The 20,737-nt window shown below is 37.3% G+C and overlaps 1 protein-coding gene across 1 annotated transcript; it reads left to right on the plus strand.

Annotated features, from left to right (window-relative positions):
• Positions 1-5,267: 5,267 nt before the first annotated feature.
• LOC130973084 (protein SCO1 homolog 1, mitochondrial) lies at positions 5,268-13,015 on the plus strand. The gene is made up of 8 exons (XM_057897480.1): positions 5,268-5,706; positions 9,685-9,833; positions 10,028-10,219; positions 10,372-10,462; positions 11,014-11,226; positions 11,673-11,762; positions 11,886-12,018; positions 12,654-13,015. Exons 2-8 carry the CDS (start codon positions 9,699-9,701, stop codon positions 12,760-12,762), a joined length of 963 nt encoding a protein of 320 aa, XP_057753463.1. The 5' UTR covers positions 5,268-5,706; positions 9,685-9,698; the 3' UTR covers positions 12,763-13,015.
• Positions 13,016-20,737: the final 7,722 nt, after the last annotated feature.

Genomic DNA, 20,737 nt, shown 5'->3' on the forward strand with positions numbered 1-20,737 from the left:
GCCAACTTCCATGTCACTCCCCCTGAGGAACTGATTAGTATAACTTCTCCATGGCCTTTCGCAAAATGGGGGTTGGACCTAGTCGGACCTTTCCCCCAAGTTCCTGGTCAAGTGAAATACCTAATAGTAGGAGTGGAGTACTTTACGAAGTGGATCGAAGCAGAGCCATTGGCCACTATCACAGCACAGAGAAGTCAAAAGTTCCTCTACAAGAATATCATTACAAGGTATGGAATTCCCCACTCCATCACCACTGGTAATGGTACTTAGTTCACCAACTCTACATTCAAAAACTTGGTAGCCAGCATGAAGATCAAGCACCAATTCACCTCGGTTGAACACGCACAAGCAAATGGGCAAGCTGAGGCAGCCAACAAAGTTATACTGGCCGAATTAAAAAAAAAGGTTGCAAGATGCAAAGGGAGCCTGGGTGGAAGAACTCCCTCAAGTACTATGGGCATATCGGATTACACCTCAGTCTGCAACAGGAGAAACACCCTTCCAACTTGCTTATGGTATAGAAGCCATGATACCAGTTGAAATCAACGAGCAAAGTCCAAGGGTGAGGTTCTACAAGGAGGTCGACAACATTCAAGCACACAAAGAAGAACTTGAATTACTCCCTGAAGTCTGAGAACAAGCCCAGATAAGGGAAGCAGCGTTGAAGCAAAGGATGACAAACAGATACAACAAGAAAGTCATTCGAAGAAGCTTCACCTCAGACGACTTGGTCCTGATTAGAAATGACATCGGCGTTAACAAGTCGGGTGAAAGAAAACTCGCTGCTAATTGGAAAGGGCCATATAAGATAAGTGAAGTCCTAGGAAAAGGATATTACAAAGTAACCGACTTGAGTGGTTCCGAGCTCCCAAGATCGTGGCATGCTTGCAACATGAGGAGATACTATAGTTAGAAGCGAACTCCACTCCCTGATGTACTCTTTTTTCCGACTTCATGATTTTCTTCCCAAAAAAGGATTTTCTTGAAGAGGGTTTTAATGAGGCATCAAATTAGAGGCTAAGGGTCAATAAGTCTTAAAAATCCCTTAGTAGCTAAAGTCAAAAGTTACTTCCATCAAATAATAAATATTTTTTGTCTATCTCTCTATAATTCTATTGTTATCATCATTACTGTACGATAGGCATCAATTTAAGCTCGAAAAAGCGTGAAAATCCCATGACTGAAATAAGTAGTCGGCAGGATAAAACGACGAGGTACAAGTCGGTGTAAAGAGGTTACAAAGACGATCATGATAACTCGGGATCTCAATAACTTAAACGACTAACTAGTCGGCAAACCCGAGAAAATCAAAATGCATCGCAAGAATAACCTAAGTTACGAAAACAATTCAATAAGCAAAAATTGAATACAAGAGGAACACAAAAGAGATATGAAAAATCCCCCAAAAAAGGCAAAGGCAGTTTCAAGTCTTCGAAAAATCTTAACTTAGACAAAAATAGCCTGCCTAGTAAAAAAAGTTTTTCGCAAATCAAAAGGTTTTCGTAAAAACCTTATGAAAATCACAACAAAAGCATGCACACGCAAAGTATTTCTTAAAAGCCCTTATCCAAAAAGGGTGAGTCAAACAGAACAATTTTTTGTTAAACGGCCAAAAGGCCAAAGTCAGAAACCACCACAACAAACATAAAGAAAGATAAATTGTTCAAAGGGGGCCCACAAGCCGGGCCCCAAGTAGCTATAATCAATTGGAAGGAGGATCGGAATCGTTAAGAGGAAGAGAGCTCGGATCTGCACCAGGAGGAGTCGGAGCGGTCTCTTCGACAGTGAAAGTCGGAGCTTCTGAAGAACTCAGTAGGAATCCCTCCTGCTGCTCCTCACGAGGAGGAGACTCAACAATCTTTTGCCCACGAGTCTTCAGCTCGGAGTCTGTCTCGGGACGGGGAGGGGAGATAATAGCTCCATCAACAACGATCTTGTCAGGATGGAGAGGAGAAAGGTCCAAGTCAGGAGCGATAACTTCGATCTGTTCCTTGAATACCCTCCAAGCCTCCTCCGAGCTCTCCACAATCGAATCCTCCAACTCCTGATAAGCTTCCCGATTAGACTTCAACTACCTTTGAAAATCAATATTTTCAAAGAAGACCCTGACGTAATTCTGCTCCGCCTTCTCCTTCAGACCCTCCACCATGGCACACTGAGCCATTAGCTTATTCTCCCTTTCCTGAAGCCGGGCCCGTTCTTCCTTCAGCCAGTCAACCTCGCCCTGAAGTCGCTTCTCCTCTTCTTGATAAAGGACAATCCTCCCCTGAAGCTCTTCCACAATATGAAGTAGAGCAGTGCAGACTCCAGCAGTCTGAACGCCCCCCTGAACTAAAATTTGAAGATGATTTCGAAGGGAAGCATCATCCATAGCAATCTGACTATGAGGAAAGATGTGCTTCCAAACGAACTTGGGACTATCAAAGTTGGCCTCTCCAGAAGGAGAAGAACCAGACTCTGAGGTCTTGTGTTTTTTCTTTTCAGGTTCGGAGGGAGGTCGGACTGGGGGGATAGGAGGAGGAAGAGGAGAAGTAGAGGCAGAGGATACCAGGATAGGGTGAGAGGAGGTTCCTGAGTCATGAGGAGGAGGAAGAGGAACGCCAGCAGCCCCGATTCTAGCCGTATCAGCTCGGAGCCCTTCTCTTGGCATTCTAGACTTTCTGTTAGGAAGCACTAGAGCCACTTTTCACCATCTCTAAAAGGGAAAAGACAAAAAACAATCAACTAACGAATCAAAAAACACAACAAGTCGGAATTTTCAGAAACAACTACAAAAAAGAAAAACTACCTAGTTGGGTCCAAACAAAACTCGAAGAACCCAAAAGAAACTTCTTAGTATCCAGATGGGGAGCCCTTCCCCCAAGCCTCTAAAAAAAAAACCCACAATGGCCTCCTCAACCTCGTCCAAATCCTCCAAACCATACTTTTCAACAGGGGAGGCCTCCAACCAATAAAGAGGAAATCGGGTTCATGGTTATCACTCAAGAAAAAGGGATGGTAGCCCTCTACGACTTGGACCCTAAGAAAAAAATTTTTGAAGTCATGGAAGGATTCATCAAAGATCGGAAAGACCTTCCGACCCTGAATAGCTCGAAAGGATACCCACTGTTATTTATTATTCTGAGCGCTAAATGGTTTGGTCAGATGGAAAAGATAGAAAAAGATCTTTAAAGAAATCGGGAAGTTTAACTCTCGGCTGACAAGTTAGTAAGTTTTCATGAAACCCCAATAGTTGGGGTAGAGCTGCGAATGAGCAACTCGACAGTGCGATAGAACCTCTATTTCAAAATCAGAAAAGGGGAAGGAAACCCCCCAAACGGGTAAAAAGACAATGATATATAAAGAAAAAGTGAGGGTAAGAATTCGCATCCCTCCCGTAACGAACCCGGTCTTCAGGACCCGGGGCTACCAACTCGTATTTAGGCTCATCGGCCTCTAAACTACAGAGCTTATGATGAACACAAAGTTGGGTAAGGTAGTCAGTATCTACTAAAGGTTTCTCATCGAGAATCGTCTACCCATCTCAAAAGGGTCTCAGTGATACGGGAAGACATTTTTTCTAACAACTAGGAAGCAGATATAAAAGCAATAAGACCTACAAAGAAAAATAAAAGATCATCAAAAACAAGGCTCCCAAAAACTAAGCAGTCTTTTCCCCCAAAAAGCAAAGCAAGAAAAAATCACCAGATTACAACAACAAATGCCAACGTCTCACAGTGCAAACAATGGAGTAGCAAAAAGCATGAAAATCTCCTCAAAACACACAAAGCACAGAGATAAAGCATTACGCAAATGATAGAGGAAGATAAAGAAAAGTCTAACCTTTTTCTGAAGACTTGAGAAGTAGTAGTCACAGCAATGACGAAGTGCCCAAAGAGGGAAGACTAAAGGAATTTCTTTTGAAATGAATGAGAAGTGCAAGCAAGAAACATGGCAGACAAAAGCAAACAGAGAAGAAAGAGGAAAAAGTATTTATAACATGTCAGGGACACAAATGTAAAAAGACGCGATCATTAAAGAAACGCACCGTTACCAATGTAACTGCCCCTACATCTAAATACACAAACAGATGCGACGTTTGATTAGACACAACGGTTGAGGAGCCTAGAATCACGTCGGTTTCAAGCCAAAGTCACGTCGGTTCCCGATTTGAATGACCCCGAGTTCAATTAGTACTCGAATCCAACTCATAATTGAAGAGATTGGACTCGAGTAGGGGCACTGTTCCTACCCTGCCCCAACACTATGACCCAAGTCCAAGATAAGCCAAAATGGTCCAATCCAAAGATTTGACCTTCACTCACCCGACCTCATCTAAAGAGGTCGGGCTTGGCATAGGCTCCTCCTCAAAGAAATCGGACTAATCATGAGTTGGCAGATAACACTTATCCAAATAAGTAACCGCCCCTTAAAATCTCTTTGCCCACTTCCAGAAGCGATATCCCAACCACCTAAAGATAAAGGGGCGGTTATCCACCTTCAGAAGTTGAACTACTCCAACGGTGGTTATTGGATCACCACTATAAATACACTGATACCCCTCATGTATCTCTAAGTTCCAAGACATTCTAAACCTACTTAACCCCTTGCTGACTTAGGCATCGGAGTGTCTTTACAGGTACCACCCCCATTCTTTCACATACACAACTTGGATGACAACTCCCAGACGTAAACCAAGTCAAAGACCACCTTCCACTTACGTTTGGGCTTATCTAAATTATATTGGAAATAAAATTTTTGTAATTAAGAAAAATAACGAAATAAAATTTCATAAACATATATAATCAATATCTAATTAGATATATTAAATATTATATATGTTATTAATTAATATTTTACAACATTAATTTTTTTAAAAAAATTATTAATAATAACCAATTTAATTAAAATAAATTTAAAATAAATTTATAAAAGATCTTATTCTTTAAAAATTAATTTAACCATTAACCTAATAATTTACTAAAAAAAAAAAAAAACAAATCCCCTCGGACCCTCCTCGCACGACACCGACTCCCAGACCCGGAAATCCCTAAGCCTCCATCTTTTCTGAATGTTCTGAAAATCGGACCGGACCAGCCGGTCGGACCGATTTAACCGCAAACCAACAGCATTAATGGTCCGGTTAGGTATATAAAACTGCTAATCAGAAAACAGGCAAAAAACCATTGAATCGGACGAGAACCGGTCGGTCAGACCGAACCGGAATCCGGCCGGTTTACACAAAAGAGGGTAGCTCCTTCGTTTCTTTCTCCCGTTCTCCCTTTCTTTCTTTCAGTCAGAGAAATCACACAAACGCAACCACAAAACCCTAGCACTGTAAGCCTACACCACCGCCACAAGGAGTGGCATACTGCCGCCATCCGTCGCACTCAAAGTTCGCCATCCGTCGCACTCAAAGTTCGCCATCCGTCATCTAGCTTCCCTCGTGCTCCAAGTCTTCAACCCCTGTTCGCTGTCACCGATCGCAGTTGCTTCCTCGAGCTCGGCGTCCGTCGTCTTTGTCTGCTCAGCCGCGCTTCCGTCGCCGTTTGTTTGCCGTTCACGTTCGCGTCTTCGTTCGCGTTCGCTCGGCTTTCACCGTTCGCGTTCACTCGCTGTTCACCGTTCGAGTTCGCGTTCGTCTGGAAGCCACGTTGCTCTGCTTCAAACTCTGCGACCAACCCGCGCCTCCACTCAGCCGTCGAAGTGCTATCTGTTGTCCCCGCCGTGAGTTTCCTAAACCCGCCACCAGACAATACACTCACACAACACCAATACTCTTCTTCAAACTCTGCAACTTCTGATTTCTATTGCAATAAGTAATTATTTGATTTGGTAGTGGTTTGGATTTTTTCATAGACTAAATTAAAGTTACAATAGTTATGTTCTCTTCTCTATCACATTGAAATTAAGCATTGAATTCTCTTATTTCGATTTAATTTTACCGCACTCAACATGTTTGATGAAATGCTTTAACCATATTTCTGGTTGGTTTTATAATTTCTAGCTTTTAGAAACTTACTAAGTTGATTGCATGTGAAATTAGAATAATTGGATCATAGTAATTAGGAAATTTTAGCTGTACAAATAGCATCTTTGCAGAAAATATATTAGCATGATGATTCCACTTGCATTAGTGTTCTTCTGGTAAAATTTTTAACTGTTATTGTGAACTTGTTAATTTGCTAATTGTTCTTGTGTTCTTCTGTTACTTTTAATTTTTTTTTGTTTTGTTGTGATTTTCTGTTCTTGAATTTGTTAAGTTGATAATTTGGTAAATTGTTGGGCTGCTGTTGTTTTAATTTGTCAAATTGTTAGGTTGCTGCGACTTAATTTGTTGGATTTTCTATTTAGGTCTTGTTCTTGTTTATTTGCTAAATTGTTGTTGTGTATTTATTGTTTATTTGCTGGATATTGGTATCATTGTCTTTGAGATTATTTACTATGCAGGTTTAGTGTCATCACTGTTTTGGAATGTTTTATAATGTACTCATGTTTGTTGCTGTTTTGTAATTGCTGGTTGCAGGTTTAGTGTGATTATTGGTTAATGTTTGTAATGTTTGGTGCTGAATGCTGATTGTTGAGTTCAGATATGGTTGTTTATTTTGACTTAGGTAAAGGAACTTATGGTCATTTTTTCCTGCCTTATACCGATTCAGATGATTATTTTCAGAGGATGAGCACTTATTTATGTATCTTGAGAAACTGTCTTTCTGTGTGTTATGAGCATTTGGTGAAGCCTGTATTGTACCTATTCAAAGCTTAGTTTTACCAAATGGTCTTCAAAACAACTCATCCAAAATGCTACTGCACAAATCCAAGTCTATTGTCTCTAAAAGCCTGCATGCACCTTCATTTGGTGAAGCCTTTCTAGCACTAGTCCACTACCAACTTTGTTATTAAATTTATTTATCCGAGTACTATGTTTATTTTTTAGTTGGATTTATGATAATTCATTTGATATTCTTCCTATTCTTGTCAGATATTTCTTTTAACATTTTGTGTACTGATGAGGAATTGTACTTGCTTGGTATCATGCTTTCATCTGGCAATTTTGCATTTAATATAAAAAAAGGAAAATCCTTAGAGAGTAATTCACCACTCTATTAGAAAAGCTTCATACTACCTTATACCCTCAACTTCATACTTGCATATTTGTAATTTATTTATTATTCTATTTTAAAACGGTTTTTTCGGTTGAACCACCGGTTATACTGGTTGGACCAGTAAACCAGTGAATCAGTAAACCAGTGAACCAGTAACTAAAGCGGTTTGATAACCGGTCCGGTTCTCAGAACCAGTTTTCTCTCTTCTTCAAGCTATGTTGTCGCTGCCGTCCCCACGCTCCAGCGCCGTCGCAACTCGTCGAATCATCTCAGCCGCGTTGCCTCTATTCCACTTCCGCCGCGCCGCCTCTGTTCCGCCGCGCTCCATCTGTTCTCTGTTCCTGTGTCTTCTAGTTTGAGTTCCTCATCTGTGCTCCCTCTCTGTCGTCTGTTTGAGTTTCGGGCCTCATTTATTCTCCCTCTCCCTCTTCTGTGTTCGAGTTCCAGCCCTAGTGGAAGGTGATTTTTGGGGTTTTTTTCCCCTTCAATCATCACTGTGTTAGATCTCTTTGTTTTTGAGCTTTGGTTTTATTTCTGGTTGGGATTGGTGATCTGAATCTTTTTCTTGGAAGTTGGTTTTTGGTGCTTCCGTTTTCAAGTTGCTTGCTGCTTCAACTTGAGGCGATTGTGAATTTTGTTTTAAGCTGTGATTGAAGGTTTCTTTGTTTGGGGTCTTCACTTTCCCAGTGCTGGTAGTTACCACTATGTGTATGGAAGCTTAGCCTTTGATTCTTTGAGGCTTTGAGCATATATGTATGAAGTTATTGTTTTTAGCAGTGGCCATTCTCATATGTTCACTTTGTTGATGTGTTTTAATTGTTCCTATTGGTGCTGTGTGTTGATGCTGTGTTTTAATCGTTCCTGTTGTTATTGTGATTTTTAGTTCGTGTTCATGCTCATGTTCTTGTTTTATTATATTTTGTTATAACTTGTTAATTGTTCCTGGCTTATAATTTGCTATAATTTGTTAACTTGCTGGGTTGCTGTTTATAAACTTATAATTGTTCTTGCCCTTGTTCAATTCATGATGATCTTGTATAATTTGTGTCTGATTGATATTTTTATATATTTTTTAATTATAAATGATAGTATCAATCATGAAGCACTTGTTATAATTTTATTATTTGACTTCTTGAATTTGTACTTGGATGAATTGATAACATTTTGGTTAATATAATATTTTTAATTTAGATTATATTTTAAGATTTATATTAAATTATAATTATATTTTATATATATATATATATATATATATATATATATATATATATATTATTTTGTTATAAATTAATTATTCCAATGACATTATAGTTGAACCTATTGAATTAATAAATCAGTAACTAAAATAATTCGATTTTCAAAACCTTAAGGGTGGGTGATCTATATAACTAGAAGTCTAGAACACTGCATATCTTTTGTGGCGTTATTTGGTACAAACTACGAATATCACATTTTTGTAACATTTTTTTAATTCTTCCTTCTTGTAATCAAGGTTTTTTTCTTTATTTATTAAAAGTAGCGTTCTCTTTTACCATAAATAATTTAATTAGGAGTAGTGCTAGGGAGCTAGGGAGCCAATGGCCTAAACGTACAATGTGTACAATGGGCTAAATCTTTGGTTTATGAATAAAATGAACATCACCTATACTATCCAGAATAACCATCTGGATACCAGGGATAATAAACATCTCATGTTATAAAAAGCTAATTTTGGGTTCACCAAGGTTCGAACTCTTGACCTTCCAGATCTGAAACTCTAATACCATGTCCTGAAACCACTCATCCAAAAAACGTAACCTGATAGGACAATGTAACACTAATAATCATATCTCTAATACTTTCTAAACCTTCATTGTACACATTGTACGCTTAGATCATTGGCTTCCTATACTTTCTCTTTAATTAGACTTATGTCTTATTATCTATTTAGTCTACAATAAAATAAACAAATATATTACAATTTAAATATGACAAAAATTAATGCACTCTCATATATTTAATAAATAACAATGTTATAATTGTGTGTATAAAATTATATATTATTATCATAAATTAAAGGTATAAAATATATAATATATAATTATAATTTTATATGCATATATATAATTGAGCCATTTTATAAACTTATGAGCTTATTTATTTAAACTCAAACTTGATTTATTTCAATATAAATTCAAATTCAGGCTCTAAATTAATTTACAAGCTCATGAGTTTAGTTTATAGAATTGGTAACGAATTAAATCAAGCGAACTTTCGGGTTAGTTTGACTTACTTCCATTCTATTACCTTCATTTTGATCCATTCTATTACCTTCATTTTGATAGGTATTGTTCAAAAATATTGTCGGTTACATATACTTTTTCTTTCTTTAATTGTATTTTAAGTTTGTTGTGTTTTATTGGTTTGATTATAATTATATTATAATTCAATTATTATGGTTAAACTGGCTAAATTTCTGAATTCTTGAACCGGTTCTAAACCATTGGTTTGATATTTGGTTCAATTATCGTATTATTCATATCCTTGGTTAAAACTCTTGTCCCGTAGTGTGTTCAACTCTTTAAAGAGGTTTAAGGTTTGGTTTGTGCTACTCACACAGATTTCTTTCATTCAATGGCGTCCATGCTTTCTGCCAAGACCAACAACCTGCGTTACGCTGCTCGCATTCTTCAAAACCATGGCAGACCCACGTCGCTCTCTCCACCATTCTCCCATCATCTTTATCACCGTTCAACTCACCCTCACCTGGTTCACTTCAATTCCCTTTCCGTTGTTTTTTTTATGATTATAGAAAATAAAAATTTATTTTTATTCTTCTGTGCTCCAATTTTTTTTCCCTAAAGTTTGTTTTATTTGGCTTCCAAGTATTGTTGTTCTTATTCCATTTGAAATGGGTCAGTTCCCAATTTTTTATTTGTGTTGCTTTTCTTTTGAGTTTGTAGGTTGGGAACCAAGGTTATGGTAATGGGTACTTGATGTTGTATCAGAGGCTTCTATCGGGAACTAATGCTAGTAATGCTAAAGAAGAAAAGCCAGCACAAGGTACCTCTGAAAAAGGTGATTCTGGTGAAGGAAGAGAGTCTGGGAACGAACGAGATCAGAAAAGTGATGCTGGGAAATCAGTTCGTGGATCGGTGTGTATCTAAAGTTGATTTCAGTGATTTAGATCTCGTTTTGGTTTTTGCCCTCTTACGTATATTCAGTTGATGTAATGTAAGGTTATTGCATTGTTTGATTCATGTTGCTATCTGAACTTGTGAGCTGACATTACATTTGGGTCTTGCAGCCTATTTCTTGGTTGAGTTTTCTTTTGCTGGTTGTCACTGGAGCTGGATTGGTAGTATACTACGACCGGGAAAAGAAACGACATATTGAAGGTAGATTACTATGGTGAGTTGAGCATTTTTGTGGTTGTGCATGTTGATGTGGATGCCATTTGCGAGTTGTGTCTGTGTTAATTGCATATTCCTTTGCATTCAGGGTTGAGCCATTATTTGAGCATGTTATCATATGTGAGGTGGTTAAAGGAGATTTACGCATAAACAATTTCACTATAGACATGATACGTGATAGGATTCAATAGCGTCGTTTGATCCATGTAGTCTAATGCCACCTAGTGGGGTAAGGCGTTTGTTTGTTGTTTGTTATCATATGATTGTTCAAGGGCTCCTTCAGAAGAAAGAAAGCTTGGCATGTTTCTTTGTAAATTCTTTTTATGAAGCCTTAGACCATAGTATTTTCAAAACAAGCTCCAGGGTGAAGTTGGGTGCATTACATATTGTCCCAGACCTTTTCTTTTCTTTTTTTAACTATAGGCAGTGTAAAAAGATCAGATCAACTAGCCTCATTTCTGTTTGCATTTAATCTGATTCTGGAGTGCGGTGAATAATTTTCTTTCCATTTATTGATTTAACTTTTGTTGCTGCAGAAATACGTATTGCTTCTGAGGCAGTTAAGCAGGGACCTTCGGCAGGAAAAGCTGCAATTGGGGGGCCATTTCACCTTATCAACCACGATGGGAAATATGTAACTGAAAAGGACTTCGTGGGCAAATGGACGCTGTTATACTTTGGCTTCACACATTGCCCAGATATCTGCCCTGATGAACTAGTGAAGTTAGCAGCTGCTGTTGATAAAATAAGTATGTGTTTCTTGTTGGTCGGGCTGATTAATGGCAATACTTGTGTGTCATGTTATTCTGAAATAAAAAATTTGAAAAATATGCTTTAATCCTAAATTTTTTTCAACGGAGTCATGAGATATGAATTCAATTAGTATCTCAAGTTTACCGGAGTTGCAACAGTTTAATGGAAATAGCAAAAAAAATCAAGTTAGAAGTGCTTACATGAAAGTTTGACTTTTGTCGGACATACCAACAGCCACTTTTTTCCACCACCACAGCAACTATGTTGATACTTGATACAGTGTGCCTTGTTTCTTATGAGATTGAAGGCTAGTTATGTGGCATGAGTTGTCAAGATTAGAAGGCCGCTTCTGAAAGCTTGTTATTATTTTTTAATCTTGATTTTTGACCTTGTCAACAATGAGTTTATAACTATATATATACATCTGTTTGGTGCCTTGCAGAGGCGAAAGCCGGAATTGAAATTGTACCAGTTTTTATCTCTGTTGATCCTGAGAGGGATACTGTTGAACAAGTGCGGGAATATGTCAAAGGTACCTGCATCAAACTTAAGTTAACCTCGAGTTTTGTTGCTTCTTTTTTACTTTCTATTTTTTTCATAGATAAATATTGTTGCTGAGTTAGTTGTAATATCATTGTGGTAATTTGTATTTCAGAATTCCATCCATCATTGATTGGGTTAACTGGTACCCCAGAAGAAATAAAAAGTGTAGCCCGTGCATATCGTGTTTATTATATGAAGACAGCAGAGGAAGATTCAGATTATCTTGTTGACCACTCCATAGTTATGTATGTAATTTCTTTTACTTCTTTTTATCACCAGAAAACATATCTTATTGCCTATATATCACATCTACTACATGTCTCGGGTTACTCATGCTGTGTTTATATGCTACCTGTTTGTTTGTGAATTCAGAATCTTTACCATGAAAATGAAATTCGGGAATGGCCTAATCTGACATAATTCTGTTAAATGGTGGACAGTGATGATTATGAAATTAAGGTCTCTAATACCCAGCATGATGAGTACTATGCACAAATGCACTCACTTGTGCACATACACACCCGTTTATACATCATATTTTGGAACTTGAAAACGCATGCTACCTGACAAATGCCAATAGCGTGCACCAAATTGAAATAAATAAAACTTTGAATATTAATGAGTTTCTATTCAAATTTAATATCATGGCCTTTTGACATAATTTAGAGAACATTTTAGCCATTTGTTTAGGATGCATATCTGAAAATTTCATTTTCATGCTACGTATACCATTGGTTCTCTTTCTGATTTTGCTTCTTGTTTACTTGTTATTTGTGCATAATTATATTTTATGTGCAGTTCCATCTGCAAGATTATATGGCTATTATGATAGATAATTCCTGTTAAATATTGAATATCTGATAACTTGGTAATTTTGTAGGTACTTGATGGGGCCTAACATGGAATTTGTGAAGTTTTTTGGCAAGAACAATGATGTTGACTCTCTGACTGATGGAATAATCAAAGAGATAAAGCAGTATAAGAAGTAATTCATCTCATTCTATTAATACATCCTTTGGGGATAAATTGTTAGAGCTTTTGGCTTTAAGATAGGACATAGAAGATTACACTATCAAATCTGAATATACTTCTAGAGATTTGGTATGTTTTAAGAGCGGCAATTCAATTAGTGTCATTGTTTTAATGATTGATATTAAACTCCAAAAATGAAATCACGGAATATGTGAAATTTTGGGGCCAATTTTAATAAAACCATGGTTTATACTTTGGATTTTGATTTAATTTGGATTTTGATTCATGTGCTCAATTATTATGTTAGCAAAAGTGTTTTGTTCCAAATGCATAACAAATGTAAATAGACATCGAAAATGAATTTGACAAACCATTGAGTGTGGTCTAGTGGATCGTTTATTCTTGTGAATGGATTTGAATGTGAAACCTTTCCTCATGGGCAAGGGCAATTATTTACCCCTTGATTGGAATTTGAAAGTCTAAATGGTGGGATAATTAATCATCGTTGACTTTATGTGAAAAATAAAAAGTTTTAAGTGCTTACATTGGATGCAAGACAATTTTGAAACGGTCACTTTGGATTTGATTATTGATGATCTGCATCAATAAAATGTGGTTGATTAGTTGAACCTATTTATGTGTCATTTAGCAATCTTAAGTTATAGTTTGATGACAATTTTGCTTGGAATTTGAGAGGCCTAATTTTACATTTGGAGACCATGGCACATTAGTCCTTGAATTATCCGGTCGAGAAATACTGAAATAAAAAAAACATCACACTTGAACAACCTTTAAGTATTGTAACCGATCCGTGCTTCACCCTCTTGAATCGGCTTTTTCCTTCTCCCTTCACACTTTGCATGGAAAATCGGCAGCAGCCCCACCGTTGCAAAGGACAACAAGGAGAAGGGAGTCCAAGGAGAGGGAGGAACTATAACAGTGTGGCGAAGAGATGGCCTTGGATGTTAGGTTGCAAGATGAAGAAATATTATGAACATAGCGGGGACTGGTGGAATGAAGAAATACTATGAGTATTTTAACGAATGTTTTTGCATTCCTGAAGCAGAGTGAGTCGACTTATGGAAGTTGAAATACTTTATAAATGAGGTTTCAGAAAATCAGAGCAAGAATTCAGGAATCACAGGTTTCATTGAAACCCATAACAACACCAAAAACAAATATAAACAAGAGTTATGTGATGCTATTGCCATATGTTTAAGCTGTGTGTAGATGATGAAGACCATTCACATTGGATCAAAATTTAGGATGATTAGGTATAACATTGATGCATAACAATGGTGTCTAATTTATTTTTTTAAAATAATAAAAAAATCAATGAAATGGATTTTACTTATTTTTGTGGATGATTCTTTTAGTCAAAATAACACTTTAATCAAATGATTTCTTTCTTATATACCCATTTTATTTAAGAGGGGACAAATTGTAAAGGTGTTTTTGGGTTTTGATAAGTTTGATTTTATTTTTAAATCGAATTCAACGCAAAACAAACCATTGCGTTTTTTAATTGGATCGGTTTATTCAATTTTTTTTCTGAGTAAAGTATCATTTATGTTCCCAACGTTTGAGATAAGTTTTAAACCTGTCCCTAACGTTTTAAACATCCTATTTATTTTCTTAACGTTTCTAAATCGAATCAATATTGTCCTACCATTAAAATGACTAATATTTAGTTAACGGCGTTGCATAAGTGGAGGTTAAGTTAGTGAACCCAAAGGTTAACAAATACATGTCTGATTCTTCGCGTCCATTATAATATTCACTGTAGCAAATACAACTTTGAAGAAACAGAGCATTTGTACGCAACGTTTCCATTCCAGTTCTCCTTACCATACACATTTTACTCTTCTTCGAGGCTGATCACAGGGAGGGGTTGCAAATTGAAGGTAGTTGGTGGATCGTTGTTAGTAGTGTTGGATGAAAGCTTAGCCTTTTGTTCTGGTGACAGAGTGATTTCGTTCGACAAGGTATGTATGAGGGAATATTTTTTTTGGGAGTTTTATGCAATATTTCCTCGAAGAGCGATGGCCATATATGAGATTATTTGTATTTTAGGGTTTAGTTGATTTTTTGTATTCCCAAAAAAATATTCCTTGGTTATGTTAGTTAGGGCATGACGTTTCTTTTTTGGTGATTCAATTTGTGCTTACGGTTGATGTTGTTTCACTTTGTTTACCTGATGTAATAGGGTGTGTGGTTTAGGATGAGTTATTTTAGTGTCAAAGTTTACCACCAAGGTAGCTTTGGACTTCAAGGAGGGTCTTTGAAGTATTTGGGTGGGGAAACAATTGTGATAAACTACTGCAATGAGGATGAATGGAGCCTGATTGAGGTTTATGACATAGTGAGCAAACAAGGGTATTTGAAGAAAGATACTGCAGCAATGTGGTACAAATCACAGGACGAGAGTACAGAAGAAGGATTAAGGATGCTGTGAACTGACAAAGATGCAATGAAAATGGCTAACATTGGGGTAGATAGGATAAAGTGGAGCTGTATGTAGTTCAAAAAACTAGTGATATCCATGAAAAGGTTGAGGTTGTACACATGTTAGGGAGTACTGAAATTACCATGCAAGTAAAAACTGGTGGATCTGATGGGCCAGGCCCAATTATTACATTTGAGGCCCATGCAATTGGACAAGTGGAGGCAAATTCTGGCCCAAATATGGAGGAAATTGAAACTAAAAAAGATGGAACAGATGAATCAGATGAAGAAGAAGAGGGTAGTGATGGTAGTGAGGACGATGACTATGAACCCAAGGGTGGTGAAGATGATAGTTGTGATTCATAGAGTTCTGATTCCAAAAATGGTTATTGTTCAGAAGATAGTGCTGCTAAAGTTGTGTTTGGTGACAGTGATGATGACAAAGAAGGGGTAGAGAGGTTAGTAGATGTCAATATTAGGGTAGGGGATACATTTGAGGCTGCACCAAGTCAAACCCAAACATATACACCAGAGCAAACTAGGAGTGACAAAGGTAAGGAGAAGATTATTGCAGGTTTAGGTGATGAGGAAGAAGGATATAAATCTAAAGATTTTCTGGATATGCCTATTATTGATGATGATGATGATGATGATAATAGTGTTGCCAAGAAGTACCTATTGCACAAGCAACTAAAGGACATGAGTGAGAACAAGTGGGAGGTTGGAACTCTTTATGTATCAAGAGAGGAGTTTAAGGATTGTGCTACTGCCTATGCTGTACACACTGGGATGGGTTTGAGGTTCGCTAAGGTTGATCTTCAGAGAGTGAAGGTTACTTGCGTGGAGGGTTGCAACTAGTTTGTATACTGTGGGAAGATGAAGAATGAACAAACATGGCAACTAACTAGCTGCCACAACAAGCACAGCTGTTCAAGAGAGTTGCAAATCGGGATTATGCATGCAAAATGGTTGAGCAAGGTGTTTCTAAAAAAGATTGCTGAGAATCTAAAGATAAAGCTCTCCATACTGATGAAGAAAGCATACATTAAGTGGAATGTAGAGCTGACTAAGCCTAAAGCTGCCCGAGTTAAATAGTTTGCATTTGATGAGTTACAAGGAACGTACATAGAGCAGTATCGGAGACTCTATGACTATTGTCATGAATTGCTGAAGTCTAATCCGGGTTCTATAGTGAAGTTGCAAGTGGAGAGAGTACCTGAGTTTACTTCTGAGAGACCAAAACCGGATGTGGATTTAAGGCCAAAGTTTCAAAGATTCTATGTGTGCCTTGACGTATGCAAGAAGAGTTTTATGGTTTACAGACCAATAATTTGCCTTGACGGGTGCTTCATCAAGACACCATATGGAGGTCAACTTCTCACGAATATTGGCTGGGACCCGAACGACCAGATATTGCCAATAGCCTATGCAGTGGTTGAAGCAGAGACTAAGGGCACATGGACTTGGTTTCTTACCAATCTATGTGATGACTTTGGTTGTGATAAGATAAGGAGCTCCACCTTCATGTATGACCAACAGAAGGTACTTATTTCTAAACCCAACTCAACTGAAAGCTACTTTATTGATCCTAATGTTAGTATTTAGTCTTGCTGCCCTGGTGATCCTAGTGTTAGTATTTAGTATTTTGTAGTTGTTTGACTTTTTTCTACTTTTATGAGTTAGTGTTTAAATTGTGCTTGTCCAATTGAGTTAATAATTTAATTGTGCCTAGGTAATTGAATTACTATTTCAAACATTGTGCCTATCAAATATCATACTATTTTAATTATTGCTTCAACTATGTATGGAGGTTAAGGTTTAGTTCCAACCTTCTATGAGCTCATTCCTGGAGTGGACCATAGATTTTGTGTTAGACATATTTACAACAATTTCAGGAAGAGATTCCCAGGGCTGTAACTAAAATTGATAATGTGAAATGCTGCAAAAGCTACTTATATACATACAAGAGTGGGGGAGAAGGATGGCTGATATCCAAAAGGTTGATAATGAAGCATACAACCACCTCATGGAGATACCAACCAGATATTGGTGCCGACATAAGTTTGGTACTTGGTCTAAGTGTGATACATTGGTAAATAATATGTGTGAAGTATTTAACTCTGTGATTGTGGACGCTAGAGAGAAACCAATAGTGAGCATGCTTAAAGACATCAGAGTATACATAATGAGGCGTTGGGCTGATAATAGGGATCGGATAATTGAATACCCAAGAGAGGTGTTGCCCCATATCAGGATTAAGGTTGAAAAATAAGCTGATGCAAGTGGTAAGTGGGTGAGCACGTATGCTGGTCATGACAAATATGAGGTAACTAGTATCCATGGAAGTAAAGAGAAGTTTGTGGTTGATTTGAAGACTCACGAGTGTTTGTGCAGGAAGTTTCAGTTGTCCGGAATACCCTATGCTCATGCAATGACCTGCATTAGGAAGATGTGCTTCAATGTGGACAACTTTGTTGCAAGCTGTTATAAGAAAGCTACTTACTCTGAGTGCTACCAACATGTGGTATATCCCGCGAATGGTCGCAACCTATGGAAAAAGACACAATTTGATGACGTTTTGCCACCAATCTATAGAAAATCCATTGGAAGGCCTAAACTGAAATGGAATAAAGGTGCAGATGAGAACCTAACTAGGGGAGGAGTATCTTGCGAAGGGCAGAATCAGAAGTGCTCTTATTGTTTTGCTACAGGTCACAACAAACGGACCTATCCAAAGAAGCGCAAAGTAGCTGCAACTACGTCGGTAAGTACTCTACTTGGTTCTCAACTTTTTGGGCTTCATTTTTATTGATTGCATTCAAAGATTATAATGTTGTATTGTGGCTATTAACTAGGCAAACAAAGTTGCTGGATCTACAAGAAGATCTTCAAGAATAATCTTTAGCACTATCTCTAGTCAGGTTTCTAAGCAATCACAAGCTGCTTCAATTAATCACACATGCACAATCTAGCATTTCATTCAACTTAATTCAACCAAACATCATCTCATTACAATTTCATTGAATTCAACAAAACAGTAATGAGTTCAATATCACTGCTATTTCAAAGCCAAAATACAGAGCACAAGTTAAGGATCTAATGTTTTCTCCTAAACCTCATCATCTCCAACAACATCATTGCAGTAAAAGTCTCCAAAATTTTGTGGTGGTTGTTTTTTCAAAAACTAAAATTAGTGCAACTGTCTATCCAACTAAAGCAACTCCAACTGCAACCATGAACCTGAACTCAACCTTATCCAATTTTCCCTTCAAATTCCTGACCTTTATTCTTAACCTTAACCCTTGTGGGGGATCTTCCTCTAGTCCTGCCCATACAAAATATCCACATTCTTCTCCAATCTAGACCAAACATGAGACAACCGAGTCATATCCACAAATTGTCTAAACATATAACTCAACAACAAATAAACACATGGCTAAACCTCACCCCAAAGTTAACGCAACTCTGAAACCTACGACCAGAATTTTCTCCCATCGATGAGGTGGCGAGCACAGGCCGTTCCCTACAGTAGCAAGTTGTTCTCCTTCGATGTGTTTGGTTGCTATTTCGTGTCGCCTGCTTGCTGCTTCGCGTCGCTTCAAATTGGCATGCTTTATACTCCATCTTTATTCAAGCAGAGAAAATCGAGCTTGAGAGAAAGTGCAGCAGCAAGGAGAAGACAAGATTTTGCAATTAGGGTTTTGAAGAAGACCTATTTTGACATTTATCTATTTATTTTTTCTTTATAATTCAATAACAGTAACAAACAAATGCCCTGCCACCGTGTATACTAACCTCCACGATGCAACGCCGTTAACGAAATGTTAGTCATTTTGATGGTAGGACAACATTGATTCGATTTAGAAACGTTAGGGGTACAAATAAGACATTTAAAAGGTTAGGGACAGGTTTGAGACTTACCCCAAATATTAGGGACATAAATGATACTTTACTCATTTTTTAACTATAATTTTAAGATTTTATTTTTAAAAGAAATAAAAGATGCTTTAGGTTGGTAAAATAATTTTTTTTATTCTCAAAATACTCATTAAATAATAATAGAGTATTTATCCAGATTAGTCCCCAAAGAATTTTAAAGTGGATATTATAGTCCCCAACTAAAATTGATTACTCAATTAGTCCTCAATGTTTTCTGACGTCGAACAAATTGGTCCTTTTGAACTCAGATCCATTAACCACTAACGGAATGAGGTGATGTGTCGTGTGATGGTGATGAGTCAGCCGTTAAGTTCCACGTATTTTATTAAGACAGATTTATCCCTTGCTGGATGGATACAAACGTTGCATTTAGGAGTAAGGAATGACGTCATTTCATGATAGGAAGAGGGTTTCTAATACGAAGAATCTCTTCACCTTCCCTCCACCAAAACAAAATTACTCGGAGCTCCTTATCTTCTCATAGGTTTTACGAAGAAAGCCACCACGTTGACCGCTAGTCCTCCGACCACCTCCGCTGACATAGTCGACGCTAGGCTTTGTATGAGACAAAGTTATTGTAGAAGAAGGTTCTGTGAGTCTATCAATTGCCACTGCCACTAGTCGAGGTTAGTATATCCCTTCTTGATTAAGTTGTTGATGGTATAGTTGATCATTGTTGTCATTGTTTAACTGTGTGATCCTCAAGTAGTTGTTTTTGCTAGTATACTATTAGTTGTTGGAAATAAAAGTGTTTTTTGGTTCTTTGAAACTTTTTCAAAAGGGTTACTGACAAGTGTTGTAGTGCATACATATATGAGGTTAACATAAAAAAGATGCAATATTTTATGATAAACATAACTTATTCATGGATTAATCTGATTATGAAATTTTATCCAAATAAGAGAAGTTAGGGTTTGATATGTCATTGCTATGTAGAAGTTTCTGATTTAAGGATAATATTTTGTATTCTTACCTTGATATTGTTATTCTATCTTTGTGAACTATAGATGATTGATTGGGTTATTCCTGTCTTTCAACATGGGGAGAGCTTTGTCAAAGATGACAAGATTGAACTTCTTTATCTTAATGGCAATGTAAAAAGATTTCCTCCGATGGATCTGGACTTAGTAAATTTGTTTGACTTGAAGAAAATGTTTGAAGAGCTTGGCTACCAAAAATACAAGAAGATGTATTGGTATGATCCAAGAGCTCCTAGCATGGAAGCAAGCTTACACCCTATTTATAGAGACAAGGAAATTAGAGAGATGTGTGACAAGAAAATGAAGGACAGAAACACTGATGAATTGTGTTTTTTTTATCATCCAATTATGGATGATGCTAATTTTGTGGAAGAAGATGAGATGAATTTCGGCTAGGGAGATTATGTCAATAACAACATAAATGAAGAAGACACTGATGACGATAGAGAGGCCGAGATATTTTCTGATTAACCAATCTTTGATAGTGATAGCTATGATAGCTATGAAAGTGCTAAGGATAAGGCCTATAAACCCCTGCCTCCTGGCTTTGAGGATGATACCGAGGATGATGAAGATGAATTTCTCATGAATATAACAAAGAGAAAATGTGGCAAATGAGATAAGAAGG

The sequence above is a fragment of the Arachis stenosperma genome, chromosome 4 (genome assembly GCF_014773155.1).
Source record: "Arachis stenosperma cultivar V10309 chromosome 4, arast.V10309.gnm1.PFL2, whole genome shotgun sequence".
NCBI lineage: Eukaryota > Viridiplantae > Streptophyta > Magnoliopsida > Fabales > Fabaceae > Arachis > Arachis stenosperma.